General features: G+C 43.8%; 1 protein-coding gene across 1 annotated transcript in view; it reads right to left on the reverse strand.

The window, feature by feature from the left end:
* The window catches only part of LOC140455338 (complement factor B-like), a 45,720-nt gene extending 19,475 nt beyond the window's left edge, over positions 1 to 26,245 (reverse strand). Inside the window, exons 1-9 of the mRNA XM_072550117.1 lie at positions 26,138 to 26,245; positions 23,860 to 24,081; positions 18,279 to 18,461; positions 17,169 to 17,342; positions 13,497 to 13,604; positions 11,128 to 11,261; positions 7,336 to 7,474; positions 4,915 to 5,061; positions 2,494 to 2,583 (exon numbers count right to left, since the gene is read on the reverse strand). Of these exons, the coding sequence (XP_072406218.1) occupies positions 2,494 to 2,583; positions 4,915 to 5,061; positions 7,336 to 7,474; positions 11,128 to 11,261; positions 13,497 to 13,604; positions 17,169 to 17,342; positions 18,279 to 18,461; positions 23,860 to 24,081; positions 26,138 to 26,189 (1,249 nt within the window). The 5' untranslated portion in view covers positions 26,190 to 26,245. The remainder of the gene's footprint in view (positions 1 to 2,493; positions 2,584 to 4,914; positions 5,062 to 7,335; positions 7,475 to 11,127; positions 11,262 to 13,496; positions 13,605 to 17,168; positions 17,343 to 18,278; positions 18,462 to 23,859; positions 24,082 to 26,137) is intronic.
* Between the last annotated feature and the right edge of the window lie 221 nt (positions 26,246 to 26,466).

A 26,466-nucleotide genomic window follows, 5' to 3' on the forward strand; every position in this document is an offset into this window, starting at 1 on the left:
CAGGAAGACGGTGGGCCCGAGACTGCGATGGACACCCTGTTTGTTGGGTTCTTTGTAACCCATATCCACTGGGCATAGCAGTGTGGCCTGTTAGTTCCTAAAGCTCTCGCCACTGTTGGTGGGATTTCCTCCTCTGGGTCTGGTTTTCTTCTTGAATAATTGACAAGTGATTGACGCTATGACTGATTAATAAGTCCAATATCATTGTAACACAGGTGTGAGGGATGTTAGGAGGGCGAAACAGAATCTGGGAGGGGGTGGCGTAATGGGAATGTCATTGAAGTAGTAATCCAGATCGACCCCCAACCCCATCCCCGCCAAGCACAATGTTCTGGAATTATGGGTTTATATACCAGCATAGCGATGATGATATCGGAATTCGATAAAAGTCTGGAATAAAAAGCTTGCACAATGGTGACTATGTGACCGCCATCACTTGTTTAAAAATCCATCTGATTCACTACTGTCCTCTCGGGAAGGAAGCTGCCACTCTAACATGTGACTCCAGACCCACAGAAATGTGACTGATCCTTACCTGCTCTCTGGGCAGTTAGAGATAGACAATAAATGCAGGTCTAGCCAGCAATGCTCAGGCACATGGTAATAGAAGTGGTGCAGGTACAACGGACCAAATGGACCCCTTCTATGCCACAACAATTCTGTGAGTTGCAGGCTATGACTGGGGGAGCCTCCTTGTCGGACAGTAACCATCCTCATAATAGCTGATTGTCCTGGGGTAGGGGTAATTGGTTTTGGATCAAAGAGCATCATGGCTCCCAAAATCCATCTAATTTAGGATGATCCTGTCCACCCACTCCAAAGCCCAAATTCCAAACTGGGACTAGAAATAGTCCCTCTTTGTTTCATGATCAGATGTTATATAATGTGTTCAATTCACTCATGGGCCATCATTTATTGCCCACAGGGCAGGTAAGTGTCAAACTCATCTCTGTGGGTATGAAGTCACATATAGGCCAGACTAAGTAAGGATGGCGGTTTCCTTCCCTAAAGGACTTTTTTTTCCCCCTGTCGATCGTATGGTTTCGTGATCACCATTGGACTTCTAGTTCCAGATATTTATTGATTTCAGAGTTCACCGTCTGCCGTGATAGGTTCAAACCCACAGCTCCATAGCATTACCTGGGTTTCTGGATTAGTAGTCTCGCAATAATACCACTAGGCCATCACTTGCCCCACAAAACATAGAAGATAGGAGCAGGAGTAGGCCCATTTGACCATTCAGTGTGATCATGGCTGATCATCGTGCTCAATACCCCCATCCCACCCTCACCCCAGATTTCTTTAGCCACAAGAGCAAAATCTGAAGGGTTTTGGACCCTAAACATTAATCTGCTTTCTCTGCACAGATGCTACCAGACCTGCTGAGGTTTTCCAGCAATTTCTAACTTTATTTCTCATTTTCAGCATCCGCAGATTTTTTTTTAAAAGAGCTACATCTACCTCCTTCTTGAAAACATATAATGTTTTGGCCTCAGCCACTTCATTAGTAGTGAATTCCGTAGGCCTGCCATTGCCTGGTAAGAAATTTCTCCTCATCTCCATCCGAGAAGATTTATCCATATTCCTTAAACTACGACCCCGTGTCCAGACTCCCTCACCATCAGGAATGTTTTTTATTTACATCTAATCTGTCTAATCCTGTTAGAATTGTATAAATTTCTATGAGATTCCCCCATATTCTTCTGAACTCCAGTGACACAATTCTAACCAACTCAACCCAGAGAACCAGTTAATGTTCTGAGCACCCAGATTCAAATTCTGCCATGAGAGAAGGTGGAATTTGAATTAAATAGAAATCTGGAACTGAGAGTATAATGATGACCATGAATCTATTGTCAATTGTCAAAATAACCCGTCTAGTTCACTGCATGTTCTTTAGGGAAGGAAATCTGCCATCCTTACTTGGTCTGGCCTACATGTGATTAGCTTACTTACAGTGTGGAAACAGGCCCTTTGGCCCAACAAGTCCACACCGACCCGCCGCAGCGTAACCCACCCATTCCCCTACATTTACCTAACACTACGTGCAATTTCGCATGGCCAATTCACCTGAAGTGCACATCTTTTTGGAGCGTGGGAGGAAACCGGAGCACCCAGAGCAGACACGGGGAGAATGTGCAAACTCCACACAGTCAGTCGCCTGAGTCGGGAATTGAACCCGGGTTTCTGGCGCTGTGAGGCAGCAGTGCTAACCACTGTGCCACCATGTGACTCCAGACCTACAGCAATGTGGGTGGCTCTTAACCATCCTCTGGCATGGGCAATAAATGCTGGCCTAGCCAGTGACACTCTCACCCCATGGATGAATAAACGAATCGCTCATCATGAGTCAGTCCTGCCATCCCAGGAATCAATTTATCTCCAGTTACTGAATATTAAAATAAAAGACAGGGGTGTTTATGCTTCCCAGTAACACCCTCCGCCAGCTCTAGGTGCTTAGAAGGAACAGTGAAACTGTGAGAGATGCTCTACCGAGAAAGTCTTCTCCAACATTCTCAATGTCCAGGAACTGCCGAATGCGATCCATCATCGGTTTGGGGTTTCCTCCCACATTGTTCCTCCCTGGAAAACAAACAAAACTCAGAAGGTTGGTTGTTAAGGATCGATTACTCGTGATTATGATTTTTAAAAAGAAAGGAATACTTGCTAATCAACCTTTACAGTGATGTCATTGGAGCAGGTAGGCACTTGAACACAAGCCTTCTAGGCCAGCACTTTTTCTCATTTTGCCATTATGTTTGTTCACTCATAGAGTTTTATGAGTGTTGATTCAGTTTTCTACCACCCTGCCTGGACTCCACAAATTCTGCCATTCAAAGCCAATGCCTAGCTTGCCCAGGCATTGTATGGGCCCTTTGACAGAAGAGGGAGGGGTTGTGGTGGTAAATTTCACAGATTGTGCTTCCTGGACCACGTGTTCCCTTTCTTTCTTTCTATTCCCTCATGGAATGTGAGTGTCATGGGCTGAGCCAGCAGTATTTTTCCTGTCCCTAGTTGCCCTTGAGAAGGTGGTGGTGGGTGAGCAGCCTTCTTGAATTGCAGCCTCACACTGCCAGGGAGCCGGGTTCAATTCTAGGCTCGGGCAACAGTCTGTATAGAATTTACACATTTTCCCTGTGTCTGTGCGGGTTTCCTCCGGGTGCTTTGGTTTCCTCCCACTGTCCAAAGATGTGCAAATTAGGTGGATTGGCCATACTAAATGAGGGGTTACGGAGATATGATAAATAGCAATGTGTGTTTCAGAGGTCAGTGCAGACACAATAGGTCAAATGGCCTCTATCTGCACTGAAAATGTGTTGCTGGAAAAGCGCAGCAGGTCAGGCAGCATCCAAGGGGCAGGAGAATCGGCGTTTCGGGCATGAGCCCTTCTTCAGGAAGAAACGTCAATTCTCCTGCTCCTTGGATGCTGCCTGACCTGCTGCGCTTTTTCAGCAACACATTTTCAGCTCTGATCTCCAGCATCTGCAGTCCTCATTTTCTCCTTTATCTGCACTGTAAGGATTCTATGTACTGCAGGTAGACTCACAGTGCCATTAGGAAGGGAATTCCAGGGTTTTGACCCAGTTACAGTGAAGGAATGGTCAGGATGGTGACAGTCTTGGAGAAGGAACTTGCAGGAGGTGGTGCTCCCATATATCCGCTGCTCTTGTCCTTCTAGATAGAAGTGGTCACGTGTTTGGAAAGTCCTGTTACTAATGAGCACTGGTAATGGAGGGAATGCACTTTTGTGAATGTGGTTCTAATCTGAGGGAAAGTTGAACAGGTGCTGCTTGTACTGGAGTTTTGAAGAATGAGAGGCGGTCTTATTTAAAAATAAAATTCTGAGAGACTTGACAAGGTGAATGTTGAGAGGATGTTTCTTCTCATGGTAATCTAGAATTGGAGGGAGGGATACAATCTCAAAGTAAGAGGCACAGTGGCTCAGTGGTTAGCACTGCTGCCTCACAGGACCTGGGTCCCAGGTTCGATTCCAGCCTCGGGTGACTGTCCGTATGGAGTTTGCACATTCTCACTGTGACTGTGTGGGTTTCCTCCCACAGTCACAAAGATGTGCAGGTTAGGTGAATTGGCCAGGCTGAATTGCCTGTAGTGCTAGGTGCATTAGTCAGAGGGAGGTGGGTCTGGGTGGGTTACTCCTCAGAGGGTTGGTGTGGACTTGTTGGGCTGAAGGGCCTGTTTCCACACTGTAAGGAATCTAATCAAATCTAAGATGCAGCAAAGAGGAATGTCTTTATTCTGAGGATCACTGGAATGTTCTTCTTTCCACAGAACATAGGAAGCTGAGTCATTGAATATATGCTGAACCTATAGCAGATGAAATGTTGTGGTGTGGGGGCAGTGTGGATGGGCAGAAAGTGGAGTTGAGGCCACAATTTGAATCCCTATAGTGTGAATGCTGGCCATTCAGCCCATCAAATCCACAACAACCTTCAGAAGAGCATCACACCCAGACCCACACCTATCTTTGTAACTCTGCATTTTCCATGAATAATCAACCTAGTCTGCATATCCCTACACGTTGTAGGCAATTTATCATGGCCAATCCACCTAACCTACACATTTATGGACTGTGGAAGGAAACCACAGCACCAAGAGGAAACCCACACATCCATGGGGAGAATGTGCAAACTTCACATCAACACAATTGCCCAAGACTGGAATCGAATCCAGGTCCCTGGTACTGTGAGGCAGCATCCTAACCACTAAGCCAACCCAGATTATCCATAATTTGATTGAATGATGTAGCAGACTCAAGGGGCTGAATGACCCACTCCTGCTTCTAATTCGTACATTCTTATATTGAACCCAAGAGCTAAAAGTTGTTGTGGAAACATTGGCAGAGGTAGCTTTCGCAAAGAAAGGACAAAGAAGATGTGATTCACTGTTACCTACCATCAGTGAAGATCAGGATGGCGTGTCGGACATCCCTCCATTCTAGCTGTTTGTTCTTCATTGCTGCCTTCTGCAGAACCATCATTTCAAGAACTGTTTTCAAAGCTCCGGTCATGTTTGTTCCTGCATTGCTGTACTTTGTGACGTCTAAGATCGAGAAGGTTAATCAGACAATGGGTTTTCAGGCAGATCCTGAGGCCTCTGATATGAGACCGAACATCAAATCCAGGCCCAAGTTCCCCGTTGAGAAACTCAACACTGGCAAAGGCGTCCCTTTAAAGATGTGACCTCAAATCAGGGAGCCAGAACAAGAGGGCAAAGCCTTCATATTCGAATTGGGTTAATGTGGTAGTGTGGCTGAGTGGGCCAGGGCACTGGATTAAAGCTCCAGTCTCTGAGGACCTGTGAGTTTATACTCCATTGCCACTGAAGCTGTATTTTTGTCTCCTTCAGCATGTAGCTTTGTTTGGACAAGTGAGATGTTAATGTGAGCAATTTTGGTTGCTAATGGTAGTGCAATGGTAATGTCAATGGACTAACCCAGAGTAACCTAGAGGCTTTAGCCTTCACAGGTCTATAGCCCTACCACAGCAAGCTGGGGGAAATTTGAATTGAAGCAATAAACCTGGAATGTGAAGTTACTCTATCACTAGAGGGCTGATGATGACCATCACAACTTGGTATGGCAACTGCTCTACCCAGGATGGTAAGAGACTACAGAGAGTTGTGAACACAGTCCCGACCAACATGCAAGTCAATGTTCCATCCATTCACTTCATGTGTACTTCTCGCTGTCTGGAAAGGCAGTCAACATAATCACAGACCCCTCCCAGCCCAGTTATAATCTCTTCCAACCTCTGTCAGGCAGAAGATACAAAAGCTTAAACGTACAGGCCAACAGATTCAATAACAGGTTCTTCCCCACTATTATCAGGCTTCTGATTGGATATCTCAAACTTTAAATTTAAAATTCACCTTGCTGTTTGTGCATCTTCTCTGTAGCTGTAACATTGTGTTCCTCACTCTGCTCTATTACCCTAATGCACTTTGTATGGTGTTATCTGCCTTTTCACTGTACCTCGATACATATGACAATAACAAATCAAATCTAGTGGTATTATCACTAGACTATTAATCCAGAAACTCAGTTGATGATCTGGAAATCTGGGTCCAAATCCCATCATGGATTCAATAAAAACAATAGAATTAAGAATCTATTGATGGCCATGAAACCATTGTTGATTGTCAGGAAAAACCCATCTGGGTCAGTAATGTCCTTCAAGGAAGGAAACGGCCATCCTCACTTGGTCTGACTACACATGATTCCAGATCTACAGCAACATGGTTGACTCTCACCTGACCCATGAAATGACCCAGCAAACCACTCAGTTCAAAGACGGCTGGGAATGGGCAGTAAATGCTGACCAGCCAGCAATGACCATGTCCCTCGAGAGAATTAAAAAAAATTAATGGCCATACCATTCCATCCAGTTCACAAATGCCACTATGGGCAAGGAGATCAGCCATCCTTACGTGGTCTGACCTAGCTAGATTCCAGACCCACAGCAATGTGGAGGAGACTTAACTTCACCTTAAAGTGGCAAAGCAAGCCATTTAGTTTGAGGGTCATTAGGAATTGGCAGCAATTGCAGCTTTACAATGAGACCTAAAATTATTTTTTCATAAAATAAACAGATTTGCGTTGATGTCACTTCCTAACACAAATTGTCATGAGGCTGAGGGTCAAGTGGAAAAGTCAAAATTGCTGATAATGACTTTTTTTGTTGTTTGAAGTGATACAGAAACATGGACCGCCATACTCACTGTCTGAAGTGATATTAGCTCAAGGCGTTACTGGTTTCCACTATCTCTATATTGAAGAATGGCTTCATTGGGAAAAAAATATGGGGCTCAATCAATGTCTCAAAAGAGAGTAGCAAGACTTGAAAGAAAAGAGGAACAAAAAAAAAGTTTTAAAAATTATGAAAGGCAAGTAATTTTCATGATAATATCTCACCTCAACAACAACTTGTTTTCATATAGCACCTTTAACGTAGTGATCAAAGCATCTCCCAGAAGTGCTATCAGGCAAAATATGACACTGAACCATTTCAGGAGAAATTAGATCAGAAGAACAAGAATTTGGTCAATCAAGGAGTTTTTTTAAAGGAATGTTTTCAAGGAGAGGTTTAGGCAAGGAGTTCAAGGGATTGAGTTAGAATGCTGCAAATGCAATGGTGGAACAACTAAAAGTCAGGGAAAGGGCAAGAGGCCAGTATTAGAGGAGTACACAGCTATCTCAGAGGGTTCCGGGGGCCTGCAGATGAAATAGAAAGGGTCAAGACCAGGGAAGAAATTAAAAACAAGTCGAGAACCTTCACTACTGATGTTGGGGATAAGTGATGGGAGGCAATCACTTACCTTCATATTTAAGAGTAGGCAGTACTTGGAGAACAGAATCAGAATCGCTCACATCATCATGAGCAATATTGATCTCCACATGTGTCCGAGAGCCAAACATCACCAGTCCGTAACTGACCCCAACTTCAAACTGTTTGATCTGAGGGAGGACAGGAAGTAGATTTCCTGAAAAGTCAATTCTCTGTAAACTTCTTGAGAACTAACAGCAATCCAAGATGAAGGAGAATTGGCCACTCAGCCCATCAATTGGTTCTGTGCCATCCAACAGCTGAGAGGTGAGTGGAACCCCATAATGTAGGCTGGCCCTCACAAGTTTGTGGTACTGATGGAGCACCACACTGACAGAGGTGTTGCCATTTAGATGAAATGTTAAGCCAGGGGCGTGTATCTAATGGACATTAAAGATCCCGGGATGGTATTTTGGAGAAGAATGAGGGAAGCTGCTCCCCCTGACCAGACCCAATATCTATCCCTCAGTCAACTGCATAAGAACAAGTTAAAATGGACTGGTTCGTTTTCTTGTTGTGTATGGGATCCTGAAACTGAGCACCCGTGTTTTTGGTCCCATCAACAAAGCAAACCTTGGAGGTCAGTCCGTAACTCCCTTCCTAACTGCTACCCTTCCTGAATTGGGTGCTGTATGATGGAGCAACATGGTTCTACAGAGCTTTGCAGCTAACCTAAAGGCAGAGAGACTCCACTTAATGTTTGCCACTCACCCACAGGAGGTTTGCCATTCATTACACAACTGAAAAAGAACTGTGTTTGAGTCCTCATTTTGGCTCAAGTGGTTGCAGTCTCATCTCTGAGTCTGAAGATCATGGCTTCATAGACCCAGAGGCTAAAATGCTAAAGTAAGGGCTAATGTCGTTGGGACACTGTTGAGGGCACTATCTTTTAGGTACAATATTTGCCACTCAACAGATTTCAAAGATCTCACTGCACTATTTCAAGGAAGAGCAATCTCCCCAGTATCCCAGCCAATGATTATTCCAACATCACAAATCAACAGATTCTCTGGCTGTCATTTAGAGTCATAGAGTCATAGACATGTACAGCATGGAAACAGACCCTTCGGTCCAACTCGTCCATGCCAACCAGATATCCCAACCCAATCTAGTCCCACCTGCCAGCACCCGGCCCATATCCCTCCCAATCCTTCCTATTCATATACCCATCCAAATGCCTCTTAAATGTTGCAATTGTACCAGCCTCCACCACTTCCTCTGGCAGCTCATTCCATACATGTACCACCCTCTGTGTGAAAAAGTTGCCCCTTAAATCTCTTTTATATCTTTCACCTCTCACCCTAAACCTATGCCCTCTAGTTCTGGACTCCCTGACCCCAGGGAAAAGACTTTGTCTATTTATCCTATCCATGCCCCTCATAATTTTGTAAACCTTTATAAGGTCACCCCTCAGCCTCCAATGATCCAGGGAAAACAGCCCCAGCCTGTTCAGCCATTCCCTGTAGCTTAGATCCTCCAACCCTGGCCACATCCTTGTAAATCTTTTCTGAACCCTTTCAAGTTTCACAACATCCTTCCGATAGGAAGAAGACCAGAATTGCATGCAATATTCCAACAGTGGCCTAATCAATGTCCTGCACAGCCGCAACACGACCTCCCAACTCCTGTACTCAATACTCTGACCAATAAAGGAAAGCATACTAAACGCTTTCTTCACCATCCTATCTACCTACGACTCCACTTTCAAGGAGCTATGAACCTGCACTCCAAGGTCTCTTTGTTCAGCAACACTCCCTAGGACCTTACCATTAAGTGTATAAGTCCTGCTAAGATTTGCTTTCCCAAAATGCAGCACCTCACAGTTATCTGAATTAAACTCCATCTGCCACTTCTCAGTCCATTGGCCCATCTGGTCCAGATCCTGTTGTAATCTGAGGTAACCTTCTTCGCTGTCCACTACACCTCCAATTTTGGTGTCATCTGCAAACTTACTAACTGTACCTCTTAGGCTCGCATCCAAATTATTTACGTAAATGACAAAACGTAGAGGGCCCAGCACCAATCCTTGTGGCACTCAACTGGTCACAGGCCTCCAGTCTGAAAAACAAACCTCCACCACCACCCTCTGTCTTCTACCTTTGAGCCAGTTCTGTATCCAAATGACGAGTTCTCCCTGTATTCCATGAGATCTAACCTTGCTAATCAGTCTCCCGTGGGGAACCTTGTCGAACGCCTTACTGAAGTCCATAGAGATCACATCTGCCCTCATCAATCTTCTTTGTTACTTCTTCAAAAAACTCAATCAAGTTTGTGAGACATGATTTCCCACGCACAAAGCCATGTTGACTATCCCGAATCAGTCCTTGCCTTTCCAAATACATGTACATCCTGTCCCTCAGGATTCCCTCCAACAACTTGCCCACCACTGAGGTCTGGCTCACCGGTCTATAGTTCCATGGCTTGTCCTTACCACCCTTCTTAAACAGTGGCATCACATTAGCCAACCTCCAGTCTTCTGGCACCTCACCTGTGACTATCGATGATACAAATATCTCAGCAAGGGGCCCAGCAATCACTTCTCTAGCTTCCCACAGAGTTCTCGGGTACACCTGATCAGGTCCTGGGGATTTAGCCACTTTTAACCTTTTCAAGACAGCCAGCACTTCCTCCTCTGTAACCTGGACATTTTGCAAGATGTCACCATCTATTTCCCTTCAGTCTATATCTTCCATATCCTTTTCCACAGTAAATACAGATGCAAAATATTCATTTGCAGTTTGTGAGTGTTTACTGAACGCAAATTGAGTTTCTGCATTTGCAACATTTAGCACCACTTCATTGGCTGAAAAGCATTTTTGGATGGCCTGTAGAAAGGAAACTCTTTCGCTATCACAGGAACACATGAGTTAGAGCCCAGAACTTGTTATTTCACTTTCTTAGAGTACTGGTTGTTGGCAAGACCTCCATTTATCACCTACCCCTAACTGTCCTGAAGGTCATAATGCAGTGTTGGGCTGGGTTAGATATAGGCAGAGGTCACATGACACCAGGTTATAGACCAACAGATTTATTTGAAATCACAAACTTTCGGATCAATCCCAGTGGAGAGAAGTGTGCAGGCACAGAATTTATAGGTGGAGAGATCATTGCAAGGTAATTCCAGGTAATTAAGTGTCAAAAGATACTACAAATGGTGTGAGTGGAGCATTGAGAGGCTGAATAACAAGTCTTTGCAGGTGATCAAAAGTGTCAGATGGTGTAAGTAAAGTGTCAACGGCTGTGTAGCAAGTGAAGGCAGAGAGATAATTACAAAAAATCAAAAAGAAGATGTTGCTGGAGACAAACGAAATGGCTGGATTAACATGATCGGTATAAGAGTCTCATGATAAGAATTTGTCTCTAGGACCATCTTAATTTTTTTTTGTGATTATCTCTCTGCCTGAGTTAACTGGATCATAGCTAATCTATCCAGTCCCATCAGGATTGTATAATTATCTATGACTCCCCCCCAACGCTGCCCCTATTCTTCTAAATTCCTGTAGATGGTACACTCTGCCAACCCGAGGCATTGGTGACAGAGGAAGTGAAAGTTGAAGGTGATGGATGTGGTGCTAGTTAAGTTGGCTGCTTTGTCGTGGATAGTGTCAAGCTTCTCTTGAGTGTTGCTGGAGCTGCACTCATCCAGGCAAGTGGGGAGTATTCCATCACACTTGTGCCTTGTAGATGGTGGGCAGGCTGCTGTTGGGTGCCATTGAGAGGGTGGCACAATACCACTGCAGAAAGGGACTGCTTTGAACCAGATATCATATTGAGTCACACTTACCATGGTGACAAATTGGGTCACAGCAGCAACGGCGTTCTGAAAATCCTCTTTTGTAATGCTTCCAGAAACATCAAGCAGAATGTAAATATGAAGCTTCTGATTTTGCCCCAGTATGAGTTTCCTGCCGTGGCTGCCTGAGAAAAACCAGAAATGCTTATCAGATATTATCAGATATTTACAATTAGGCATAGACTTCTTGATAGAACAAAATCCATTCATACATATAGGTAGACTGGTAGATATGTCACACCATCAGAACCTGCTTATTGGGTTAATTTGACTTTCGAGATTTGTCAAGTGTTATCATTAAATGAAAAGCAATCTTGCAATTTCTAAGGAGTACTAGTCTCTCAGTATCTAGCTCATTCCTATTCTATTCCACAGTTTTCCAGCTCACCCATTCTCTTCCGATCTTCTCCTATGCCATTCCGTCCACAACCTTTTCAGTCAGCTATACCTCAGTTGGTACCTCTCCTGCCTCTTGGTGGATTCAACTCCCTCCCTCCCATTCTTGAGCACAAAGGTCCAAACTGACAAATATGAGAATTAGGAGCAAGAATAGGCTATTCAGCCCCTCGAGCTTGCTTGGCCGTTCAATAAGATCATCTTCAACTTCTCTTTCCTCCCTGTCCCCATAACCCTTTATCCACCTCATGTGAATCAGCTGACTCTGCCTTGAATTGATTCAATGAGTCACCATCCACTGCTTAGTGGGGCAGAAAATTCCAAAGGCCACTGAGTCCCTGAGCAGAGAAGTTCCTCCACATCTCCAAGGAGATCCCTCATACTAGAATCCCCCACAGAGGGAAAATAAATCTAAACAGCATCTTCCCTGTCAAGCTGCCTCAGAATCCCAAATGTTTTAATAAGATCACCTCTCATTTTTCTAAACTCCAATGAATATAACCCAACCTGCTCAATCTTTCTTGATAAGCCAAACCCCTCATCCCAGGATCAGCTGAGTGAATCTTCCCTGAACTGCTTCCAATGCAAAAATATCCCACCTTAAATAAAACTGCGCACAATATTCCAGGTGTGGTCTCAAGGAAACCCTTCACATTTGTAGCAAGACTTCACAACTTGTTCCCATCCTGCTTGTGACGAAGGCCAAAATTCTGTTTAGTGCCTCAGTTACTTGCTAGACCTGAATGTCGATTTGCTGTGATTTATGCATAAGATCCCCGATCCAGACAGTGCACAACTGAAGGTATGTTACAGGGTCAGCTGTATTGCCCTTTGGGCGAGACACTAAATCTAGCACTGGCTTTCCCTCCAAGGTGTGACAATTTTCTGAAGAAGAGCAGGGGAACTATATCTGGTCAAAACTTATCCTCTGTCAATATCACAGAAAGAAGAAGCAAATTGTCTGGTCATCATCTCATTGCTGTTGGTGGGAGATTGCAAATTGACTGTTGCATATCCTATATCACAACAGTGACTACATTCTTAAGAATACTTTGTTGGTATAAATCATATTGAAATCTGTAGCCATGACAAGCTTAAAGTAAAATCTAGCCTTTCATTTCCCCTCTCCTATCTATGTCTCTATTCTAAGCTAACTATTGGTTAAAGTCCTACAAACATAACTAAATAATACATACAATCTTATAAATATGCCTACTTTTTAAAAAGTTCACTCACAGATATAGGCATCTCTGGCTAGGCTGACATGTATTGCCCACCCCTAATTGCCCAGAGGGCAGTTAAGAGTCAACCACATTGCTATGGATCTGGAGTCATATGTAGTCCAGACCAGGTAAAGAAGACCGTTTTGTCACCTAAAGAAGTTTAGCAAACCATTGTTTTTCTGACAATCGACAATAGTTTCATGGTCACCATTAGACCCTTAATTATTTATTGAATTCAAACTCCACCATCTGCCATGGTAGAATCTGAACCCATGCCCCCAGAACACTAGTTGAGTTTCTGGATTAATAGTCCAGCAATAATACCACTAAGCCATTGCCTCCCAATGCCTTGCACACTTAAGAAATGTCTTTGGTTTGTTTGCTTGATAGTCAAACACCAATATTTGTTAGTTATCTTCATATGCTACTGTCTAGAACTGAACAACTTTCATGACTATGTATGTATTTCTTTGTGAATGAAGTAAAGTTTTGAAATAAAAAATAGGAAGGAGTGAAGTCAGGTGATGTTGCAGAGGCAGATCTTACCTCTGGATCAAAACTGACACTGAGGTTGTGAACAGACTGGCTTTAGGTTTGCCAGTGATGGGAATTTTGTGGTTCAAAATGCCTTAAGACTGTAGACAGAAGAACCCCAACACTTGGGAAGAAGCCTCTCCCAGCGAAACTCACAGACTTGCTGCGCCAGCAATAAAATATCGAGAACCGAGTTAGATCACTTACCATCTTGCTCCTTAGCCTCGGAGTTAATCTTTGACTCACTCAGAAAGCGTGAAAATGAGGCAGAGAAATGAGAAGCCACTTCCTCTGGCAGGTCAAAGGAATATATGTCTGAAACAAGAGAGAGAGGGAGAGAGAGTCACCATTTGGGGATGTGAGAACAAGAGGAACAGGAGGAAGAGTTCAACAACAAGTTCAACCAGTTCAACAACTTATATAAAAGTGAAATATTGTAGAAGCTAGAGGTCTCAAACAACACACATAGAATGCTAGAGAACCTCAGCAGGTCTGACAAAATCTATGGAGAGAGAAACAGAGTTAACACTTGGAGTCTGACATGGCCCTTCTTCAGAATTCAGAATGGCCTGTATTTATGTAGCACCTTTAACAAAATGGAACAACCCAAGGTGATTCACAGAAGCATTCACAGGAGTAAAATACGAAACATAGAAAATAGGTGCAGGAATAGGCCAGTCAGCCCTTCAAGACTGCACCACCAATCACTATGATCATGACTGATCATACAATTTCAGAATCCCACTCCAGCTTTCTCTCCATACCCTTTGATCCCTTCAGCCACAAGGGCTAATGTCCAGTTCTTTCTTGAATTGGAACTGGCCCCCAGCAGCCTTCTGTGGTAAAGAATTCCACAGGTTCACAACTCACTGAGTGAAGACATTTTTCCAGAATGTTTACCCCTTATTCTTGGACTGTGATCCCTAGTTCTGGACTTCCCTGAAATCATGAACATCTCCCCATGTCCAGCCTGTCCAGTCTGATCAGGATTTTATATGTAACTATGAGATCATCCACCCATTCTTCTACGTTCCAGTGAGTACAGGCCCAGTCGATACAATCTTCCTTCATACGTCAGAGGTTGAATCACGTAAGGAAATATGAGTTCTGTCCAGAAAAATGCTTGGTAAAGTAGGTAGATTTTAGGGTGGGCCGAAAGGGTAATGGAGAAGACTAGGGGAAGGCTACTCCCAAGGCTGCCTAGGCAGCTTAATATATGGGCACTGATGTTGGAAAAATTAAAATTGGAGATGCTAAATAGGAACACAGATATCGCCCCGGGTTGCGGGATCATAGAGTCATGGAGACATACAGCACAGAAACAGACTCTTTGGTTCAACTCGTCCATGCCGACCAGATATCCTAAATTTATGTAGTCTCATTTGCCAGCACTTGGTCCACATCCCTTTAAACCCTTCCTATTTATGGAGCCATCCAGCTGCCTTTTAAATGCTATTAATAGTAGCAGCCTCTAGCACTTCCTCTGGCAGCTCCTTTCATACATGCACCACCATTTATATGAAAAAGTTGCCCCCTAGGTCCTTTTTAAATTTTTCCCCTCTCACCCTAAATCTATGCCTTCCAGTTCTGGGCTCCCCCAAGTCAGGAGGTGACCTTGTTTATTTACCCTATCCACACCCCTGGGTATAATTAGTAAGTTTGCAGATGACACCAAAATTGGTGGCCAGTGAAGAAGGTTACCTCAGAGTGCAAGGGGATCTTGACCAAATGGGCCAATAGGCCAAGGAATGGCAGATGGAGTTTAATTTAAATAAATGTGAGGTGCTGCATTTGGAAAGACAAATCAGGGCAGGACTGATACACTTCATGGTAAGGTCCTGGGGAGTTTGCTGAACAAAGAAACCTTGGAGTGCAAACCTTGAAAGTGGAGTCTCAGGTCGATCGGATCGTGAAGAAGGCATTTTGTTTGCACGTCTGGATACCTTTAAGCAGCAAACAAAACCATCAAAGTGCACTCTTGAAGGCCCTCAGCATCCACAGCCTTTCTGGAGATAGAATTTCCAATGTTCACAAGTCTCCACTGTGAAATAACGTTTCTTGACGTCACTCCACAATGACCCAGCTCCGACATTTACCTGATCCCTCACTCTAATTTTTCGACCCAAAGAAAATAGCTTCCCAGCGTCTATTCAATTAAGTCACTTATAATGTCTCAAGAACCCCCCAGGTCAGATCATCCCTGAATTTCTCCAGCCAAAGGGCAGTGAATCTGTGGAATGAATCACCGCGAAAGGCTGTGGAGGCCAAGGCATTGAGAATATTGAATGCAGAGTTCTTGACTTGTAAGGGGATCGAGGGTTATGAGAGAAGGCATGAGAGCGAGGTTGAGAAACATATAAGCCATGATCGAATGACGCAGCAGACTCGATGGGCCAAATGGCCTCATTCTGCTCCTATATCTTATCTCTCACTTATCTCTCCACCTTTCAGACTGTCTGCTTGTATACCTGATGAAGGGCTTTGACCCGAAACGTCGATTTTACTGCTCCTCGGATGCTGCCTGAACTGCTGTGCTCTTCCGGCACCACTAATCCAGAATCTGCTTTCCAGCATCTGCAGTCATTGTTTTTACCTCCCTCTCTTCTATCTTACAGTCTTATGGTTTTCAAAATTCATGACAGTATAAGCCTGACCTCATAATTTAAGCTTCTCTGCCAGGCTGAGGCAGGATGTGGTATTAGGCAGGATCCTCTTTTAGTTATCAGAGCTCCTGGTTATTTTGATACTGTCTTAGCAGTTTGCTCCTTATTAATTTTCAAGCCTTAAAGTCCTTTAAAATGAGAATACATTTGGCAAATTATCACCTATTGACTTTTTTGTTAGTTATTTTTCCAGAGTTGCTGGTAAGGCGATCATTTGTCAGTAAACTCAAATGGCCTTGAACTGAGTGACCTGCTGGGGCTATTTCAGAGTACTGGTCAGCTGCATTACTGTGGCACAGACTTAAGGTGAGAGAGAAAAGATAATAAAAGGGATGTAAGGGGCAACTTTTTCACGCAGCGGGTGGTTCCTGTATGGAACAGGCTGCCAGAGGAAGTAGTGGAGGCTGGTACAATTACAACATTTAGAAGGCATCTGGATGGGTATATGAATAGGAAGGGTTTAGAGGATCTGGGCCAAATGCTGGCAAATAGGACTAGATTAATTTAGGATATTTTGTTGGCATGGACGAGTTGGACTGAAGGCTTTGTTTCCATGCTGTATAGTTCTATGACACTTTGACAGCTTCAACTCACCTTTACTCAGAACAGCCATCAATTGTACGTTCCTTCTTAACTTGTTAAATTTTACATTTCTTCCCAAAGACTGTGGTAGGGATATTGAAGTCAGAGTGCATGACCATCTCCTCAAAAGTGAACAGTGTGGTCTTAGTCTCATTTCAAGTAATGCCCCCTTATTTCTAACTGTTGTGCAGGTGACAATAAAGTGAATTCAATTCCGGTTTCAGGTTTAATGACTCAGGTGCTCCTGGAAAACCATCTTAAGCTATACCCCTATGCCTCCCATCCAGCTGAGGCCACAGACATACTGAGGGCAATTTTTAAGGAGCTTTTGGCATAGCAGTCCCAGAGACCGAAGGGTTTTATACAGCTGTGTACTAACCATTGACAACAGTAAGGGGGCAATAAGGATAACATTCGGTCCATGTGACCTGATTCCATTAAAGTTGATCCTACAGTGCACTCACTTATCCCTTCATTGTGTTCCCATCGAGAGACCTTAAGATAACGTTTAATCAGAACGTTGGTCACAAAAATCAATTAAACCTAGGTGCTCATTTTCCAATTTTTACACTGTCATTTAAATATACGGTCCATTTTATTTTGAGTGATATTTCTGCCATTTCTGTTCACTCACGCTGACACACAGGCTCCGATCCACTCCATTCGCCAGTTTCCAGGCAGATCCTCTCATTTGAACCAATCAGAACAAGATTGTGGAGGCACAGGTATTTGACCTTGTCGTTGAAGCCATAGTTAGTCCCAGATTTCGAGCTTCCTGCAGGAATGCCAGGATTAGGACAAGAGTCCACTGCAAACAGAAAAGGGAGGTATGTAATCAAATACTCACCGCAAAGCAGAAATAAACATTGGACAGCTCCAATAATGATCAGTGAGTTTTCGGATGATACAGGAATTTGTGTGATGGTAAAACATCATGAGATTATCCTATGGGGACAGGAGGCTATCCAAGTGCTGGGCACTGGGCTGATTAGCGGCAAACTAAATTAAATTCACATGCACTTTGGCAGGACAAACAAGAGAAGGAATGCATGATGAACAATAGAACCCTGGGAAGTACCAAGAATCAGAGGCACAGGACAGGTAACAGGACAGGTAGAAAATGGTTAAGAAGGCATATAGTATACTTGTCTATATTAGCTGGGGCATAGCATTTTAGAACAGTAAGATGATGCTGCAATTGGTAGTATTGTGTACATTTCTGGAATCAACATTATAGGAGAAGATTTACCAGGACATTGCCTGAGTTAAACCTAATTCAGTTACAAAGAGAGATTGGACAGACTGGAGTTGTTTTCCTTGAAGCAGAGGAGACTGAGAGTGGGAGTGGGGTACATTATTTCGATGTAGAAAAGTATGAGGGACATAGGCAGGGGAGACGATAAGGAACATTTCCCCTGGTGGAGGGTTCAAGGATCGGGGCATTGATTTAAAGTAAGGAGCAGGAGTTTTAAAGAAGATGTGAGGATATAGATGTAAACCCAGAGGATGGTGGGAATCTGGAACTCAGTATCTGTAAGGATGGTAAAGGCAGAAACCCTCATAATATTGAAAAAGCATTTAGATGTGCACTTGCAATGCCAAAGCGTTGTGGTGGTGATTGGAGATGTTCATGTGCAGCTATCACTCTGGCATCATCTATGACCCCCCACCCCCCAAACCACCCCGGCCCAAAGTGCACAGGAAAGCTCAGTCTGTGAGTTTGGCCTCAGAACCCAGAGCTTACATCCACCCTGGCACACGGCTGTGGTCCCATTCCACCTTCCATTGATCAGGCAGGTTCTGTTCTTTGAGCCCCATAGGCTGTATCCATCATCACACTCGAAGCTGACAGTGTCACCCACGGCATATGACACACTGATTGGAAAGAATGCTCCTTGTTCAATCGAAGGCGTCGGGCATTTGAATGCTGAAAGAAGAACAACATGTGAAAAGGATCCACACAGAGCAAGGTGCTCAGGAGCAGGCCACTTGACTGGACAGGTTCCAAACCAACCTCTGCCCACTCACTTTACCCATTTCCTAACCTCCCCTTAAATAAGGCCTTGTTCCCCATCTCAACCACATCACTCAGCTACAAGTCACACTGCTCACTGCGCAATGAAGCTTTCTTCAAACATTTAGAGACCAAGTCTAAGATTTCAAACCAGCAACAGTGTAAGAACAATGATAAACAGGTCATTCTGCTATAACGCACATTTCATCAGCACGAACTGGCTGATTGTGATTGTGGACATTATTTGAATAGTGAAAACTTTCTACTGAAATGGGTATAGCGATTTTCTATTAGTGATGTTCTACAGCGCGGTTTCTTATGGCGCAAGATTGCAGAGAAACTCAACTGTCGCGTTATAGCAGAATGACCTGTACTTTTAACAACAGGCGATGTGCAATTTGGGCCATGCCTTGCTGGCCTTGTCCTTCTGGATGATAAATATTACAGGTTTGGAAACTACTGTTTTATGAGCAGATAGGGGAAGCCCTAAATGAGTGTTTTGCCTCAGTTTTCACTAAGGAAAAGGACCTTGTTGTGAATGAGAACTTTGAGGAGCTGGGATATGGGCTTGAACAGATCAAGATTGATGAAATTGATGTGTTAGAAATTTTGGTGAACATTAAGATTGATAAGTCCCCAGGCCAGACCAGATTTATCCAAGGTTGCTCTGATAAGCGAGAAAGGAGGTTGCTAGGCCGCTGGTGAAGATCTTTGCTTTCTCACTCTCCACAGGAGTCATACCACAGGAGGATTGGAAGGAGGCAAATGTTTTTCCTGTTTTCAAAAAGGGTAATAGGGAAATCCCAGGCAATTACAGACCAGTCAGTCTTATGTCTGTGGTCAGCAAGGTTCTGGAAAGAATTCTGAGGGATAGGATTTATGACTATTTGGAAAAGCATAGCATGATTAAAGGCAGTCAGCATGGCTTTGAGAGGGGCAGGTCATGCCTCACAAATCTTTTTGAGTTCTTTGAGGATATGACAAGACACGTTGACAAAGGTCGAGCAGTATATGTGGTGTATATGGATTTCAGCAAGGCATTTGATAAGGTTCCCCATGGTAGGCTCATTCATAAAGTCAGGAGGTATGGGATACAGAGAGACTTGCCTGTTTGGATTCAGAACTGGTTGGCTGACAAAGAGCAGAGAGTGGTTGTGGATGGAAAGTATTCTGCCTGGAGGACAGTGTTGAGTGGAGTGCTCTTTGTAGTTTTTTATAAATGAAAAGGATGAGAAGATTGAGGGATGGGTTAGTAAATTTGCAGATGACACAAAGGTTGGAGGTGCTGTTGATAGTATCGAGAGCTATTGCAGGCTGCAGCGTGACATAGACAGGAGCTGGGCTGAGAAATGGCAGATGGAGTTCAACCTGGATAAATGCAAAGGGATGCATTTTGGAAGGTCGAGCTTGAATGCTGTATATAGGATTAAAGACAAGATTCTTGGCAGTATGGAGGAACAGAGAGATCTTGGTGTTCAAGTACATAGATCCCTCAAAGTTTCCGCTACAGCTCTACAAGTCCCTGGTTAGACCACATTTGGAATACTGTGTCCAGTTCTAGTCGCCCTAGTTTAGGAAAGATACAGAGGCTTTGGAGAGAGTGCAAAGAAAGTTTACCAGGATGCTGCCTGGACTGGAGGGCTTCTTTTATGAAGAAAGGTTGACTAAGCTCAGACTTTTCTCTCTGGAGAGAAGGAGGGAGAGAGGTGACCTGATAGAGGTATACAAGGTAATGGAGGCATGGATAGAGTCAATAGCCAGAGACTTTTCCCCAGGGCAGGATTGACTGGTATGAGGGGTCATAGTTTTAAGATATTAGAAGGAAGGTATAGAGGAGATGTCAGGGGTAGGTTCTTTACGTAGAGAGTTGTGAATGCATGGAATGCGTTGCCAGCTGTGGTGGTGGAAGCAGAGTCATTAGGGACATTTAAGCAACTGCTGGACATGCACATGGAGAGCAGTGAGTTGAAGGATGCATAGGTAAGGTTATTTTATTTTACATTAGGATTAATCCTCGGCACAACATTGTAGGCCGAAGGGCCTGTTCTGTGCTATACTTTTCTATGTACGATAACTTTCATGAATTGCTGCAGTTTGTGAGGGAGGAACACGGGTCAAAACAACTCTGTCAAGCTTAACTAAGAGTAATTATAAAAAGGAATGAAAGGTAGCTTTACTGAAACATTCAAGACTCTTAGGAGACTTACAGGTGTATACGGGAAAGTTGATTCCCCTCGTGGGAGAATTCAGGACCAGAGGGAATAATCTCAAAATGGGGGTGGGGTGCGGGGGGGTCACACACTTAAGATAGAGATGCGGAGGAATTCCTTCTCTCCAAGGATAGTGAATCTATGAAATTCTTTATTGTAGAGAGTTCTTGAGGCTGGGTCATTAAGTAAGTTCAAAGCTAAAATCGACAGATTTTTAATCAGTAAGAGAATCGAGGGTTATGGGGGAAAAAAGTAGGAAAGTGGAGTTGGAATTGTCAGATCAGCCATGATCTCATTCAATGGCAGAGCAGACTTGATGGGCTGAATAGCCTACTTTTGCTCCTATGTCAGATTGTGTACCTTGCAGCACTGTCACCACTGTGTGCCTGTGGTGAAGGGATTGAGTATTTCAGTATAAATGGATGCGGTCTATTGGGTTAGTTGTTTTACCTTGGTTGATATCGGGCTTTCTGAGTGATGTTGAAGCTGTACTTATTTAGGCAAGTGGAGAGTATTTCATTACATGCCTAATTTAACACTTGTAGATACTGGACAGGTCCAGTGACTTACCCACTGCAGAATTCCTAGCCTTTGATCTGCTGTAATAGCTACACTATTTGTAAGGTGAGTCCTGTTCGGTCTCTGAGCAATAAGAAATTAAGAACATAAGAATTAGGAGCAGGAGTAGGCCTTCTGGCCCAAGCCTGCTCCACCATTCAATAAGATCATGGCTGATCCTTTCGTGGCCTCAGCTCCACCTAACCGCATTTTCACCATAAGCCTTAATTCCTTTATTTTTCAAAAAAGTATCCACCTTAGCTTTAAAAGCGATTACTGAAGTAGTATCGGCCATTTCCCTGGGCAAGGAATTCCATAGATTAACAACCCTCTAGTTGAACCATCTAAACCTGCTACCTCTATCGGGGTATGTTATTGGGATACACTGACCTTTCATCCCCCTCTCTCTGGGACCGGGTGTGTTAGATACAGTGTCCTTTCCATACCCCCCCACCCCCCCCCACCCACCTCTCTCTCACTCTCTGGGACTGCGGTGTGTTAGATACACTGTCCTTTCCCCCCTCTCTCTCTCTCTCTGGGACCTGTACCAGATAGACTGTCCTTTCCCCCCCTCTCTCTGGGACTGGGATGTTATAGATACACTGTCCTTTCCCCCCTCTCTCTCTGGGACCGGGGTGTGTTAGGTACTCTGTCCATTCCCTGCTCTCTCTGGGACCGAGGTGTGTTAGATACACAGTCCATCCACCCCCCCCCCCCCCCCCCGCCCACCCCCTCTCTCTGGGACCGGAGGACCATGCCCTCTTGTCCTAGTTTCATCTACCAATGGAAATATCTAATCTATTTCTATTTTATCAATCCCCTTCATAACTTTATAGTTTCTAAAAGATTCCCCCCCCCCATTCTTCTGAATTCTAATGAATATAATCCCAATCTACTCAGCCTCTCCTCATAAGCCAACCCCCTTAACTCCTTTCTTAAGTAAGGAGACCAAACCTGCATTCGGTACTCAAGGTGTGGCCTCACCAGCACCTTGTACAGCTCTAACATTACCTATTTGCTTTTAAACTCAACCCCTTTCGCAATGAAGGACAAAATTCCATTTGCCTTACTAATTATTTATCGAACCTGCAGACCATCCATCTGCGATTCATGCACAAGGACACCCAGGTCCCTCTGCAAATCAGCATGCTGCAACTTTTTTACCATTTGAATAATAATCTATTTTGCTGTTACTCCAACCAAAATATATGACTTCACATTTACTAACATTGTATTCCATCAGCCAGACCTTTGCCCATTCACTCAATGTATCTATGTTCCTATGCAAAGTTTCACAGTCCTCTGCACACTTTGCTCTACCACCCATCTTAGTGTCATCGGCAAATTTTGACACCGTACAAGTGGTTCCCAACTCCAAATCTTCGAAATAAATTGTAAATAGTTATGGTGCCAACACCAATCCCTGAGGCACACCATTGTCACTGATTGCCAGCCAGAATAGCACTCATTTATCCCCACTCTTTACTTCCTGTCAGTCAACCAATCCTCTGTTCACACGAATACTCTACCCCTAACACCATGCATCCTTATATTATGCAGCAGCCTCATGTGTGGCACCTTGTCAAAGGCCTTTTGAAAATCTAGGTACACCATATCCACTAGGTCCCCATTGTCCACCTTGCTTGAAATGCTTCATAGAATTCCAAAAGATTTGTGAAGCATGGCCTGCCCTTCATGAACTTTTGCTACATCTGTACAATGGGGTAATTTCTTTCGAGATGCCCTGCTATTTCATCAAATAATAACCCCAGGATGTTGCTAGTTGGGGATCCAGCAATGTTCGGGGATGTGGTTAGATTCTCTGTTATTGGGAATGGTCATTGCCTGAGCATGTGTGGCACAAATGTTACTTGCTGTTTATCAGTTCAAGCCTGACTGTTGTGCAGTTAGACACAAGTGGTTTCAGTGTCTGAGGAAGCACGAATGATGTTGAACATTGTGCAATCATCAGCAATGCTCCTACTTTTGATTTTAAATCGAGATAAGAAGCTTCTAAAATATATTAGTCCCCCGTACCTGCGGGGGGTTACGTTCCAAAACCTACCACAGAAGCCTGAAACTTTGGACAGGAGTGAACCCATTAATTTAATGGGAACGTACCAGCCCAGCAACCTCCTGGTCGCTGATGCTGGAATGTTCCCTATAATATGCTTGGGCTGTGGTAAACTGCAGGTAATTGAAACCACGGAAAATGATTTCACGGATGGGGGGGTTACCCTGTAATTGAAGCTGGTTAGGTCTAGGATACTACCCTGAGGAAATCCTACAGAGATTTCGAGCTGAGATGACTGACCTCCAACATTAGCAATCTTCCTTTGTGCCAAGTATAACTCCAACTGGTGGTGGGATCCCCCAATAACATTGGCTTCAATTTGATAAGGCTCTAGGATATCAAACTCAGTCGAGCGGTGCCTTGATATCAAATGCAGCCACCCTCCCCTCATTTAACAGCAGAAAGCAAATATTTCATCTTTTCCATACCATTCTAGGAATGAATGAAGAAAAACGATTAAGATTTTCACCTCTGCATTCTGCCTTTGAAGTGATCCGTCCATGGTCATTTCTCATTAAACTCCATTGGCCATTTCTTCTGCAGGTCCGGTTTGGTACTGGATATGTATAAAACCCGAAGGGACAAATGTACCTTAAAGTGCTCCCAACTTCCCCACCATTGGACAGTGTGATCCTCCCACCTTTGATTGTGATGTTGGGATTACATGTGATGTCATCATTTTCACTTTCACCTATAATCAGAGAATGTAAATCAGACAGAACATGATGTGAACCCAGAAATTCATAACCGTTAAATCTCAATATCCAGAGTGTTGGATTTCTGAAAAAAAGACTTGTACTCATCAGGGTATTTTGCAAGAATTTACAATTCAAGGGGAAGCCCGACAGTTGTCTTGCGTGAGAACAGTCTGATACTCTGATTGGTGGAGGTATTGCCATGAATTGTACACCAGTTAATGATAATTGACAGTTAACAGCCAGCTTTTGTAAGCAGGCAGGTTGAATCTGATTGATCAAGCTATTGTCCTGAACCAGCGAGTGGACACCATCCGCTTTGTAGAGTTGAAAGAGACATAGTGTATGTAAATGCTTTTTCTAACATGAAATACAAATATGCAAGGTCACATGCAGATACAACCATACATGTGCACACAGATGCATGCTCACACAGACATGCTCACACACGCATACTGACAGAACCACTGACACAATATACTCACATACCTAAACACACATTCTTGCCTCCCAATGGGTAGATGTACCTAAACCTCCACACATGACACAAGGCTCACATACACCCTCTCACAGCAACACAGGACTGAGGGCTGTGAATAATGAATGGGGCAAGTGAGTGAACATGGATTGAGTGAACATGTAAGAGAAATGGAGTGAGGATGGTGAGTGTTCACTGAGGGATCTTTTGGGAATGATTGTGGACGGTATCTATGGAGAATGGGAGTGTGGAGAGGGTCAACAAAGGGATATGGATCGAAAGGGGGGGGAGAAGGTAAATGGAAGACATGAGGATGGCAAGTGTTTACTAAGAACATATAGGACATGAGGGTGTAAAATGTTTACTGGCGGATATAGAATGTGTTCAAGTGAAACGTGTTTACTGAGTGATGTGGAGGGAAGGGGTGAAGGTGGAAGGAGGGAGTCAAGCAAGTAAGGATGTATCCTGAGGGATATGGAGTGAGGGGGTCAGACTGGAGAGTATGGGGGTGACAAGGAATATGGAGGGAAGGAAGGTGGTGAATATATACAGAGGACAATGGAAAAAGTGAAGATGAGGAGTCTTTATGGAGAGAACAGGAGTGAATAATGGCAGCCTGTGTATATAGAGGAAGTGACTCTGGTTGGAAGAATAGGGCAAGATGTTGATACATTATCAGGAGAGAAACTGGAGAAGGTGAAACAAAGCTCTAATATAAACATTAGAGACCTTTGAACAGGCTGGAACTTTACATTCTGGAAGGGAGAAGGCTCAAGGGTTATAAATCTTTAAAATTAAGAAGGATTTCAAAAGTGCAGATGCAGAGAGGACTTTTCCACAAGTAGGTCAGAGAGCAGAGTTTGGGGACTTCAATATTCACAAATAAATCCAATCAGGAATTCAGGAGAAATCTTTTCTTTCAAAGACTTACAAGAAGGTGGAACTGTCTCCCACAGGGAGAGATACATTTTTAAAAACTCATCATAGAATGTGGACATTCTAGCTAAGCTAGCATGTATTGCCCATCCCTATTGCCCAGAGGGAAGTTAAGAGTTAACCAAATTGCTGTGGGTCTGGAGTCGCAAGAAGGCTACAGCAGATAAGGATGACAGATTTCCTTCCCTAAAGGACATTAGTGTACCAGAATCAACAATGGTCATCGTTAGACCTTTAATTCCAGGTTCATTGTTGAATTCAATCTCCACTATCTACCATGGTGGTGTTTGAACCCAGGTCCCCAGATCACTAACTGAGTTTCTGTATTAATACTGTAGTGATGATACAACAAGGCCATTGCCTACCCTCACAATCGAATAGAATCGATAGAAAGGGAATCCGGATTAAAACATGAGGGAGGGATTACGGGGGTGTAGTGTTGTGCTGATAACCTGACCCACTGCTTAAAAACCAAGTCATTTTGCCTGATATGAGGGAGTTTTAACAATGGCGCAATAGGCATCTTTCAACCCAGCATGCATACAAAGCTCAGAAACATAACAGGCCTGTCCAGCCTGGATGTTGCTGATAAACAAACGCTTGCCTTCCTGATGGTTTGGATTTGAGGGTTCACTTACCACTCACAAGAAAAATGAAGAGATTCAAGGCAGCAATCCTGACCAGTCCCATTTCTATCCTCGCCGGTGGATAATGCTGCACTCAATGGCACATAGACTGTGTTCTCAACGCTGATTAAACAATAACTTCCCAGCAATGGCAGTGTAAACATGGACAACCTGATCAATGAAGTTATTTAATAGATAACATCGTTGCCATCGCTCACGTCACCCCAGATATCAATCAGACCTCGTTTGGCCGATTGTTCTGCATTAATCTCCCTGCAAATACCACAAGTTAAGTAAATAGAGGTTAATGTGGTCTGGGTCCTATATTACTACTTGATCAT

Source organism: Chiloscyllium punctatum, chromosome 30 (genome assembly GCF_047496795.1).
Source record: "Chiloscyllium punctatum isolate Juve2018m chromosome 30, sChiPun1.3, whole genome shotgun sequence".
In the NCBI taxonomy this organism is placed as follows: Eukaryota; Metazoa; Chordata; class Chondrichthyes; order Orectolobiformes; family Hemiscylliidae; genus Chiloscyllium; species Chiloscyllium punctatum.